At 43.3% G+C, this 13,060-nt stretch overlaps 1 protein-coding gene across 2 annotated transcripts in view; it reads right to left on the bottom strand.

The window, feature by feature from the left end:
- The window catches only part of nek4 (NIMA-related kinase 4), a 35,322-nt gene extending 24,734 nt beyond the window's left edge, over positions 1–10,588 (bottom strand). For both annotated transcript variants that reach the window (XM_067998592.1, XM_067998593.1), the window contains exon 1: positions 10,344–10,588. In XM_067998592.1, coding sequence (XP_067854693.1) covers positions 10,344–10,430 — 87 coding nt within the window. In that variant the 5' untranslated portion in view covers positions 10,431–10,588. The remainder of the gene's footprint in view (positions 1–10,343) is intronic.
- Positions 10,589–13,060: the final 2,472 nt, after the last annotated feature.

Genomic DNA, 13,060 nt, shown 5'->3' with positions numbered 1-13,060 from the left:
CTCGAAGCTCACAGTCTTACTTGCAATTATTTCACATTCACTGGTTTATCCTGTTTGAATTTTGTGGGCCTGGAGGTTTGGAAAAGGTTATTCTTGGCACCTGTTCCCCATTGGTGAATAAATCCTAAATTTACACACTAAGATCTGTATCAACAACTTGATATATATGCAAATGAATGTAATTTTAATTTAAACTTTCTATGCCGACCCTGAGAATCCATGATATGGACCTATGCGATTTATGAAGACAAAAGGCTTGCACACCCTTCCCCTATGCAATGTTGGATCGCCTTGAATTTCTGTATAATAAATCACATTTTATATAGGATATTATGTAAATGCAATACATATACAATGTAACAAGTGCAAAGTTAGGATAACCAGCAGCAAAATTCTTTGAACAGACTTCCTCCAGCAGTACTGATAAACATCCTCCCAGTAAATACATGGACACGGGCAACCACTGTTAGGGCTTTTGCTTGATTTAGTCTCCATGGTGAAAATGAGATAATGAAACAATAAGAGGTTAAACTGGTTTAAAATGTTGCCCTTAATGTTACTGATATTGTCAAATAATTCAAGTACTATTCATTGCAGCATGGTAGCAGAGTAATTAGAGCTGGCTTTCTATGCAATTGGTGTTGGGGGTGTGCAGGAAGAATTCCACCAGCTCCAGCCAGGCTGTAAAGTGGATGCTTTCAGATAGAAATGCTGGAGGGTCTCACCTTCGAGAGAGCTTTGGTCTGTCTTCCTCTTTCTGTTGAGTGATTGATCACTAAGTGACAACGGTAGCAAATGAGAGAGAAATCCACACAACATTCTCCCTCCTTTTAAAGTGGGTTTAAAAAATGTTTTATTTGTGTTGGAGATCGACAGTGTTCAATAAACAGCCTACAGGCCAAATCGAGTCTACGGGCTCCTTTCATCAAACCCTTGCTTCTTCTCATATTAAATGCATACAAAACCAAATTTCAACTCTGGTTAGTTTCTTTGGGAGCTGAAACTAATACAGTTGAAATTGGCATTGTGTGCTTAATATTAAGAGTTACAGCCCATTGAATTTTCCAGGCCTAGAAGACAAGAAGAGACTACTTCCTGATTGCTGGATGGAGACCAATCATGGAGGAGTCTTTTTTGCAGCAATCATTCTTCCAACCCAAGAAGTTTAAAGAGCTGCGCTAAATCTTCCCAGCTCTCAAGCTTGAGGGGAGGGGAAGGTTAGTGGTGTGGACAGTGGGAAGACAGCAGATCAGATGATTGTTGTTGTATTTGGGGGCTTGGAATTTTTGTGTACAGGGATCTTGCTGAGGGAGGGAGTGGTGACTTTGTGTGTGTTTGGGATATTGCTTTTTTGTATGTTGGGTCTCTGAATTTTTGTGTACAGGGGTGAATATGCATCAGGGCTTGCAATTCAGCAAAATAATGCAGCCAACTCAATGGTTTTGACAGGCTGGATATCCCTTCTTTAGGTCAGTTATATCATAGCAAGGGAAACAAAAAACAGAGGCATTATTATGCTACAATAAACTTTCAGTCATTGGAACCAGCAGAAACTAACACGCCTCAGAATTGACAGGTCTCCATGGCTACTGTTTGTTTACAGAGTCCTTGGCCAGTACTTCTCTTGTTAAAAATCCCTTATAGTACCTCTATATTATAATCAAAATAGACATCTTCTACATCAATTGTACCAAGCTGGAACCACCTTTTTAATATGGCTGAAGATCTGATCTGGCAGCCACGTGAAACTGCAAAAAAGCCAGAACTTTTCTGAGCTGGTGGATGTCTGTTGTTCCGCAAACAGCCTCCACAAATTCAATCTCCGCATACCAGCATACCCTTCATCAACAGCAGCTGACAGTTGCTACTGTCCATTGCATATATATAAAAAAATGATATGTGATCACAACTGTCTAATGGGATTGCGCCTGTAGGTGGCAGTGTGAGCTTAATGTTATGTGACCATCAGTCAACCGAATGCAAGCCCATTATGCCTAAAGAAATGGCCGCAACTAAAAATCACCACTTGGTGGCTCAGAGGTGCATTTCTAGATTCAGGGATTTAATAGAAACCTTTATTTTCTTTTAAAAATCCTAAAGTTTCAGCTGTCGGGCCATGTCGCTGGGTCTCCATGGCATCCCTTGCTGACCCCAGCTGATCATTAGTCTGGACAGCTCCTTCTTCCAAGCCCAAAACATCTCCCCCATCTTTAGCCCCTCCTCCACCATTATTATACTACCCGCTATAGCTGGAATCCAGCAGTCAGTGCAGGAATTGCCTGTTGCCGCCTAGCTTCTCTCCATCCTCAATGATTACCCCTCAGCGGCCTTACTGCTACTGTTCCATGCCCAGCCAGCCACTGTAATTCCCCTCTCACCGTGTAGAACTTCAGCAGCTCAATCTTCACAGCCACTGATGCTCTATCCGTGGGTCGATTGTGTGTCTCCACCTGCCCCCGCAAAACTTGCCAGGCCCCAGTTTCCTCCCAGGCTTGATCAGAGTGTACCTCTGGCCCTTTATGGGCTACCGCTAGAATTGAACAAAACCACCAGGAAGTGTTGTCCATAGAACATTGCCTTGCAGATATCAGGGTGCAAGATCAATTAAGACAATCAACCACCCACCCTAACTCCCCCCGCCCCTAGACACACTTAAGTAACAGAATTGCCCCCCGCCACTGAGCAGTGTCTTGAACACCCATCCCCAGTCAGCAGCATTTGGACAATAGACCCACCCACCCCATTGAGTACCCTTCTCAATCACTGGAACACCCCCTCATTCGGCAGCTTTTCAAAACTTCCCTCTTCGACTGAGCAGCTTTCTGAAATTAGGCCAACAATCCCTCGTATCCCAAGCTGCTTTTCAATAACTGGCAACTCCTCTCACTGAACAGGTTTGTAATAAATGCTCCCCCTTACAGGACATACGGATACCTGGCAAGCCCCCTCACAGAGCAGCTTTTCAATAACTGAAACCCATGCTCTCCCACACTGAGGAGTTTTTCACTTCCCCCTCCTTTCCCTCTACCCCTTCCTCTCTTCAGCCATCACTTTTCTGTTACCCCCCCCTCCATTTGGCTGCCTCCTCCTCTTCCTTCCTTTCCCTCCTGACCTCTTCCTCTCCCTCATCTATTCCCATTCCTCCTCTCCAATCAGTATAGGTGGACAGCGTTTTTTAATTATTCATGGCAAATTTGACCCAATCAAAAACACTATCCCATTACTGACTTACTTCATTGCCTCTCATCACATTACTTATAAATCGCTACCTCTGATTCGCCTGAGTAAAGCAATGGGTAATGGGTGATTAACTAGTAACTTATGAATGAAATGGAAGATAAATCACTTCCTTGATTCTAATTTATTTTGAGATCAACGCCACTGCATTCTGGTACTTACTGGGCTTTACATAAAATTTCTTTAATGCCATTAGGTAAATTATAATGAAAGGAGGTTTTCAGTTACCTGTTATACTCAGTATGTTTACAATGCTTTCATGCTAGTATGTGGGGTCACATTTTACCCCAAACTATATTTAATAAGAACTACCACAAATAACAAATACAATATTAAGTAAATATCTACCAATCCAATGCTTCTGAACACAAATTAATTTTACTGTATGTTGTGTTTCATTACTACTGTAAAATCTTACTTTAGAATACAAGAACAAACAACAAAAAATAGCTATGGATTTTTAAAATTACAAGTGGCTCTTTTGCAGCAAATTGGAGGATCTGCTGTTTTATAATAACAGAATGTTATATCATCTAATGTACAATGTATTATATAATAACAAGAGGAGCGTTTACATTTCAATAACCCATTCCTAATTGGGATGGATGAACTGTCTTTAAGTAAACTGTCTGCCGTTGAGGTGGAGCTGTGTTTAACTTGGTCTATCTCTAAGTCTAACTGGACCATGGTAGAAATCTGATATCTGACCTGTTCTACTGCTCCGCACGTAGTTTTAAAAGGTCTGTCTGTTAAAAGAAACTAATTTCTTAAGATACTACTTATTTGTTGGTAAATTCCCTACCTGGAGAGTGCAACTTGTTGCTGTTATGACATTTGAGTCAATCAGATGAAAGTGTGCTACACACTTTTGTATGACAAAGGCAAGACTTTTATCATATGTATAGAGATAGATTTGGCAATTATACACCACTGACGTGAGCCCATCCACTCTATTCAGTGGAATTACATCAGCAGCAGTGGGACACAAGGGGAATCATTGCCTTATGCACAATTGCAGATAAAAATCCTCTAATAGTGCAGGAGTGTGGATAAAGATTGGTACTAACCAATCTGGGATTTGCTAATAGTATATTAAAAAACATTTACTGACAGTGCATTGGAATTTTTAACTGTGTTATCTGCCCTGCTCTTTTTAAAATAGTCTATTCAACACTGATGTAAATAATTCTGGGCTTGGATACTCTTTTATATCTGCACTGAAATGGAATCAAATAAAAATAAGTAAAACTGCTTGATCTTGATTTTTCAATCTGATTTAATGGTATGGGTATTTTTTTAAAACTGTGACACTGTCTCTTTTAACGCTTGGCTCCGTTTCATGCAAGAAAATAATCACTGGTTTGATAAAACAACAATCTACACAAGCTTTCTCCTTCATTATGGAACGATCCAGCTTTGATTTATTTAGTCATGTTGTTTGTCAATGATGGCTAAAGCAGATAAAAAGACACTTGACAATTGAGTACTGTACTCACAGATACTATATGAATAGCAGTCACTCAGTGTGCTTACAGGCAGCAGCAATGTCCGCTCTACTTTACAACGAATATCTTTACAGCACAGTCTGGCTACTTGAAGTTGCCATAAAACCACCTCTACTGTCTGTGCAAAGACACTGGAATAGTGAAGTGTTTACACAACTACAAGCATCAAAGGAAACAACTGAAATGAACTCTGCATTATTCAGATGTGTTTGTATACAAATCAATGTACAGCACTCACGGTATGTTTACATTCAGCAGAAATCTTGACAGAAGGTCTCGTTACCTTCCATATTGACTAACCCTGATATCATATTACCCTGGACATGGAGCAAGGCTTTACACCTATAGGACATTTCCTATATCCAACTTCAACTATGCCCACATAAGCAGTTTAATGCACACTTGAAGAGACATTGACTGTAAAGTTAATGTTACTGTACTCAGTGTGCAAAGATACATTGATGGAAAAAATATAATCTACTGTCCGCAAATACAATTCAAACAATTCAACACCTTGGAAGACACATTGTGGCGAAGACACTGGGCAGAATTTTGACCTCAAGCCGGGAGGGTGGCGGGGTAAGATTTCCGGGTGCAAAATCAGGTAGGTAAGTTGGCGGGTCGCAATCTCCTAACGACATAAACAACTTTCACTTTGGGGCTTCGCGCCCAGCAGCCAGTCTGATTGACAGGCTGGCTGGTTGTCAGGCAGGAAGGCCTGCGGTAGGAGGTGGAGCAGGGGATTGGACGGAGGGATAGGTGGGAGCGATAATAGGCTTGTGAGGAAATCGCTGGGCAAAGGAGGACATCAGAGGGTCAGGACTTGGAGATCGGTGATCACTGAAGGTCAGGTGAAGAGTCGGAGGTAGGTGGGGGGGCACCATTTGGGGTTGGGGGTGGGGGTGGGGGGCGATCGCAGGGGTTCAGTCGGCCAAATGAGCTTGTCGGGCCTGGATGAAGCACTTCTGCTCCTCTGGACCTAGAAGCAGTGCAATAAAGGCACTCACTTCATGGATCCGGCCCTTCCCGCCTGCTTTCACTTGACGTGAATCGGAAGCGATGGGAAACCCAAACAGCGAAGTTTAAATTCATTTAAGTTTTCCAATACACAAAGAATTAAGTACCTCAAGTATTTCAACGAGGTACATTGCCCCTTTAGGTATCGGCCTGCTGGCTTTAAGTGGGGCGGGACTGCCTATTGTCTGTTGTGCACATGCATACATACCTGCCTGGGTTAAACCCAGACATGGGCGAGTTGGAGCTGGGGTGCAGTCCCACTCCAAAAAGCTGTTATTTTAACCTTGCACTGACCCTCAACTGTTATAAGTTGGATAGCCAGGTGGTGAAGGATAGAATACCAGAGCCACATCTTCAGTTGCTTCCAAGCCTTTATTCACAGAGCTCCACATCACACCCACCACACCCTAGATAAGCTCTCTTATATATGGATACAAGAACGCCCCAATTGATACACAACACCTGAATACAATTAACACTAATTGATATAAATTACATGGACACAATTAACACCAACCCACCTGTTCTTGGGGGTTAAAATTACCCCCACTGAGTCCATTTAAACAGTGTAAATATTTTTCAAATTGAAATTGTATAGTGCCTTTAATATAGAAAAAGTCCTAGACATTTTCATATAGGTGAAAATGGATGCCTAGTAACAGTGGGAAATTTAGGCCGTGGCTCAGTGGTAGCACTCTTGCCCGAGTCAGATGGTTGTGGCTTCAAATCACGCTCCAGAAACTTGAGCATGTAATCTAGGTTGGCACTTCTGTGCAGTACTGTCGGAGATGTCATCTTTCGCATGAGACATTAAACCGAGGCCCCGTCTGCCCTCTCAGGTGCGATAAAAGATCCCATGGCAGTATAACGAAGAAGAGCAGGGTGTTCTGCCTGGTGTCTTGGCCAATATTTATCTCTCAACCAACATCACTAGAAAAACAGTTGTCTGATCATTATCACATTGCTGTTTGTGGGACCTTACTGTGCATACATTGGCTGCCAGGTTTCCTGCATTTCAACAGTGACTACATTTCAAAAGTACTTCATTGGCTGTAAAGCGCTTTGTGACGTCATGAAAGGCGCTGTATCATAGAATTGAAAAGAATGTACAGGACAGAAATAGGCCATTCGGCCCAACCAGTCCGTGCTGGAGTTTATGCTCCACACGAGCCTCCTCTCACCTTTCTTCATCTAACCCTATCAGCATAACCTTCTATTCCTTTCTCCCTTATGTGTTTATCTAACTTCCCCTTAAATGCATCTACACTATTTGCCTCAACTACTCCTTGTGGTAGTGAGTTCCACATTCTAACCACTCTCTGGATAAAGAAGTTTCTCCAGAATTCCCTTTTAGATTTATTAGTGACTATCTTATATTTATGGCCCCTAGTTTTGGTCTCTCCTACAAGTGGAAACATCTTCTCTACATCTACCCTATCAAACCCCTTCATAATTTTAGAGATCTCTATCAGGTCACCCCTCGGCCTTCTCTTTTCCAGAGAAAAAAGCCCCAGCCTGTTCAATCTTTCCTGTTAGGTATAACCTGTCAATTCCAGTGCCTCCATATCATTTTTATAATATGGAGACCAGAACTGTGCACAGTACTCTGAGTGTATCAATGCAAGTCTTTCTTTCTTTCTTTCAGTGGGTAGCACTCTCGTCTCTAAGTCAGAAGATTGTGGGTTCAAGCCCCACTCCAGAGACTTGAGCACATAACCTAGGCTGGCACTTCTTTGCAGTACTGAGAGAGTGCAACATTGTCGGTGGTGCCGTCTTTCAGGTGAGACGCTACACCGAAGCCCCATCTGTCCTCTCAGGTGGATGTAAAAAGATCCCACGGCACTATTCGAAGAACAGGGGAGTTCTCCCGGTGTCCTGGCCAACATTTAGCCTTCAACCAACACCTAAAGCAGATGATCTCATCATTTATCTCATTGTGGGAGCTTGCTGTGCACAAATTGGCTGCTGCATTTTCTAAATTACAACAGTGACTACTCTTCAAATGTACTTCATTGGCTATAAAGCACTTTGGAACATCCTGTGATCGTGAAAGGCTCTACATAAAAGCAAGTCTTTGTTTCTTTAGTAGAGGTGAGCAACCAGATTATAGTTCACATAAATTCTTAGGTGTAAGCAAAGACACTTTAGGTAGGTTTCAAAAACCTCAACATCAAAATGTCACACTTTCTTAGTTTGTGATAATTTTTTTGTGCTGATCAAGGTGAAGGATGTCAATGCTGAGGAATGGAACACTCTCCCATTTTAAGCACCAAGTTTCAGTATCAAACAGGCACAGCAAAACCAAGTGCAGAGTAATGCTCACTCTATTCTATCCCTGTTTGATTTTTTTTCTCCAATTTCTCACACCTGCCATCCCAGTGGCCCCTCTGAGAATGTAAATTACTACCAAATTAGAAAGCTTAGTGAAATCCCTAAATTTAGGTTTATTTTAGCAAATATTTACCTTGTCAAAGGAAAGTGTCTATATAAAATGTTGTTTCCAGTTTTTATTTTTCAGTTTATCCCTCTTTACAGCTGAAAAGGGTATTTTATAACGGGAAACTGTAATTGATGCTGAGACTCGGATCAAGTTTTGGGATTAATACTGGGATAGATATACCAGAACTGGATCTGATACTGAAAAATAACCAGGATTGGGACAGTGATTTCCACTTTGTTTGTATTACTTTCTAGATAGGTGATCAAGTTTTGTTGATTCTGCACTAAATTAAATTAAGTGCTGACTATCCTGTTTTCCTAACTTCAAAAGCTTTGTATTACAGTCAGGTTAGTGGATCTTATGACAACTTTTAAACGTCATCAACCAGGGCAAAGTCGAAGTGGTGTGAGATTATCTCCTCTAGTTAGCCTCATGTGGCTTGGCAAATCACAATTCAGTTTACAGCATTATGTAAGATAAATACTCAACACTGCAACTCAGTAACAAAGTATAAAGAAATTGCTGCCTTCTTTTGTATATATAGCCCTGTACATTTATCAAAACTCTCTTTTAGGTTTTCACCTTCAGCTGTTCATATTATGATCATATCCTGGGGTGTAGAATGGCTGTTGGAATTTCTGGAAAATTCAAGAAATCTAAGTTGCATAGCCACTCCAGGCTATACAACATTGTGCACTCCAAGACTTTCTGTGCACGATATAATTACTGGCTAAATTATTTCAGTGAAGTTAGACAACAGTTAGTTACACTGTCCGTCCTGTTAGGTAACACAATAATCAGTTTGCACAATGCAAAATGTGCAGCATAGCTGCCCCATAAAATTAGTATTTGGGTTAGAATTGAGACTGGGTTGGGGTTGACAGAATGAGGTTAGAGCAGACACAGGGATTTGGAATTGAGAGTCAGACTGGTATTGAGGATTGAAAGTCTTACTGGGATTGGGAACTGAGTCAGACTAGGATTGGGAATTGAGAGTCAGACTGGGATTGGGGACTGAGAGTCAGACTGGGATTGGGGATTGAGAGTCAGACTGGGATTGGGGACTGAGAATCAGACTAGGATTGAGAATCAGACTGGGATTGGGGATTGAGAGTCAGACTGGGATTGAGGACAGTGTCAGACTGAGTTTGGGAATGGAGTCAGATTGGGATTGGGAATTGAGTCAGGCTGGGATTGGGAATTGAGTCAGGCCGGGATTGGGAATTGAGAGTCAGACCGGGATTGGGAATTGAGAGTCAGACCAGGATTGGGAATTGAGACTCAGACTGGGATTGGGAATTGAGAGTCAGACCGGGATTGGGAATTGAGACTCAGACCGGGATTGGGAATTGAGAGTCAGACCAGGATTGGGAATTGAGACTCAGACTGGGATTGGGAATTGAGACTCAGACTGGGATTGGGAATTGAGACTCAGACCGGGATGGAGGATTGAGACTCAGACCGGGATGGAGGATTGAGAGTCAGACCGGGATTGGGAATTGAGACTCAGACTGGGATTGGGAATTGAGACTCAGACTGAGATTGGGAATTGAGACTCAGACCGAGATTGGGAATTGAGAGTCAGACCGGGATTGGGAATTGAGAGTCAGACCAGGATTGGGAATTGAGACTCAGACTGAGATTGGGAATTGAGAGTCAGACCGGGATTGGGAATTGAGAGTCAGACCAGGATTGGGAATTGAGACTCAGACTGGGATTGGGAATTGAGACTCAGACCGGGATTGGGAATTGAGAGTCAGACCGGGATTGGGAATTGAGACTCAGACTGGGATTGGGAATTGAGACTCAGACCGGGATTGGGAATTGAGAGTCAGACCGGGATTGGGAATTGAGAGTCAGACCGGGATTGGGAATTGAGAGTCAGACCAGGATTGGGAATTGAGACTCAGACTGAGATTGGGAATTGAGAGTCAGACCGGGATGGAGGATTGAGATGAGTTTTTTTTGCAGCGCCTGATTTTGATCGGAGCTCAGTCTCAGTGTTTCTGTATGGTGAGCCTATTCGGCCCAGAGCTGCTGGGTTTACAGTAATAGCGAAAGAGCCTTTGTTGCAAAGGGTGGTATCATAGACCCAGCCCGAGCAGGGCCGGGGCCGGGGCCTCTCTCTGTCGCCCACTCTTTACCTGTTTCACGTCCTTCCCGTGTCTCACCAGCTGCACCTCTCCATAGCTGCCTTTCCCCACTGTCCTGATGACCAGGTACCGCTCCATGTTGCTCACTGCCGGTGGGGCTGTGCAGGAGGCGGCGGCGGACTCTCGGCGCTTTCCTGCGCTGCGTCTTCATTCATGTCTGACCCGACTCGGGTTACAGCAAATCGGTGGGGAACAGGCCGGAGCCCGGACACAGCTTCACCATCACCAGGCAACGGTAACGGCGAGCTCTGGGGCGCCATCAATGGGCCGGGATTGGAACTACAGCGCATTGGAACTGCAGCGCCACCACCTGGAGGAAATCGATAACTGCAGCTCATCGCAGCACTGCAGCGCCACCACCTGGGGAAAATCGATAACTGCAGCTCATCGCTGCGCTGCAGCGCCACCACATGGTGGAGTCGGTAACTGTAGCAAATCATAGCACTAGCGCCACCACGTGGGGGGAGTTGGTAACTGCAGCTTATCACGGTACTGCAGCGCCACCACAGGGGAGAGTCGGTAACTTCAGCTCATCGCTGCACTGCAGCACCACCACCTGGGGGGGAGTAGATAACTGCAGCGCCACCACGTGGGGGGAATCGATAACTGCAGCTCAGAGCTGCGCTGCAGCGCCACCACGTGGGGGAGTCGGTAACAGCAGCTTATCACGGTATTGTAGCGCCACCACAGGGGAGAGTCAGTAACTTCAGCTCATCGCTACACTGCAGCGCCACTATATGGCGAGATCTGGAACTGCAACTATTCACCGCACGAGCCTTCGAATGCAGTTTAGCGCCATCACAAGGGTGGAGTCCAGGTTTTTGCCCTGGTGACGCTGAGTCAAACCCATTGCCACCCTATTGGTTCAATTAAAATAGACCTGGCCACTGGTGCAGGGTTCATATCTCACATCTGGAGATCACAGCAAAGGTACTGCTTTCTCACATTGCTGACCTGCAACTCAACAATCTGAGGCAGCCATGAAGGTCAGATATTGCTGACAAAGCCCAGTTTTACTGTTTAAAAAACGACTTATAATGGACTCAATAAAGGACCTGATCTCCAGATACCCAATGGCATTGCACAATCCAAATTTTTGTGGGTCTTACGAGTTGCCATCAGATTAGGTGCCTTCTGTACTGGCCTACTAAGCATTAGTTCTATGCGTCTTTGTATTTGCATCATGATGCTATTTTATGGAGGTTAAGGGTCTCTGTTTCAGGCCATTGCCCTGATATCCAAACATTAAAGTAAAAGTGCCTGTAACAAAGTTAGCAGCCTTACTAATGTGAGTGATGGGTTACCTGAGAAGGGACAGAGATGAATGAGTCTGATGGAGTTGTTACCAGAAAAATGGTGTGCATTTGTGCAATTCAATTTACTTGATCCAGCAATATGCACAGAATATTTCAATAACAAATTAACCACATTAATTTAAAACAAACACGTCTCACTCACCTGTTTGCATCTTCTTCACACGTGGAGTGCTGCTGATTTCTTTCCTGTGTTAAGATTCATGTGCGTTAGATACCTATCCTTAGCTTGCCGGCAGGTTTACCTCCATTGTAAGGCTCCGATCCTTTAAGTATGTTAGCATTATACAGTTGCTCATAGTAAGTTAAATGACCATCTGTTTTATAATAGCAGGGGTGATATACCATGTAATGCAAAAAATTATTATTCCACTGCTAAAGTGCAGTCTAATTAATGTAATTAGGTAAATTTGAGGTCAATTAGAAGTTAATTGCTTTGTAAGGGAAGTTTGTAGATTGGCAGATACTTGTAAATTCAAAACTCCAGAAGAAACCAGTATGAAATGATTGCCTTTATTTTCTACTGCTTTAGATATTTTAAAGTATGACTTCAGAAGTGTGATATCTGAATCAGAAGGATGCCCGTTAGATGCAAGACTCATATACATAGATAATAAAAGTGGCCAGTTCGTATTCTGAATGTTTATCATGCTTCATTAGTGGCATGCAGTGCCATACCATGAACACTGTTGCTAAAACAGCCCTGCTTTCATAAATATTAATGAATTAGTTTCCTTTGCATGTGTGTTTAAAGGTGGAAGGATTCTCGTGCGCATGCACACAACAAAATTTCCCCATGGTGCAGATCATATTAATGGCATTTTATGTGCCTCTCTGGACTGTAGGAAATGGACCACTCTATCAACATGAGATTAGACCTTCAGAAGGGAGCAGCCGATATCTTGTTCAAACACCCAGCCAGTCGAGGATCATCTGATTTGCATGCAACTAACTCCCTTCTACACAGTCGCTGTTGCCCATTCCATGGCGGGCAAATACTTGCTTGAAATCCTTGGATTCTTGTTCACCCACAGGAGAGATAATGATCTTGAGAGATTTGGATGGATTATATCGATGATATGTTGAGTGTCTAATTGTTGAAATAGGAGCTAATGCCACGATGGGGGTAAAGATCTTAACCGAGCATATTGGAAAGTGCCTCCTCCCTCCCCCCTCATGTCTGCTCCCTTTCTGCCCAGCCCACTCCATCTGCCTACATTCCTCGATTTGCTGCGCAGTTGCCTCTGGCAGCACGGATAAGAAGTTGGTTACATGGGGTCCAGAAACCCCATAGAGAAAATTATTATAGAAATCACAGAAATTTCAGGAAACTGTTCAGCCCACATTGCAGCTATCAACTGCAATCTCATTTTCCTGCACCTTTCTTATTTTTCT

The sequence above is a fragment of the Heptranchias perlo genome, chromosome 17 (assembly GCF_035084215.1).
Source record: "Heptranchias perlo isolate sHepPer1 chromosome 17, sHepPer1.hap1, whole genome shotgun sequence".
Lineage (NCBI taxonomy): Eukaryota > Metazoa > Chordata > Chondrichthyes > Hexanchiformes > Hexanchidae > Heptranchias > Heptranchias perlo.
This window is presented reverse-complemented; position numbering and strand designations above follow the sequence as displayed.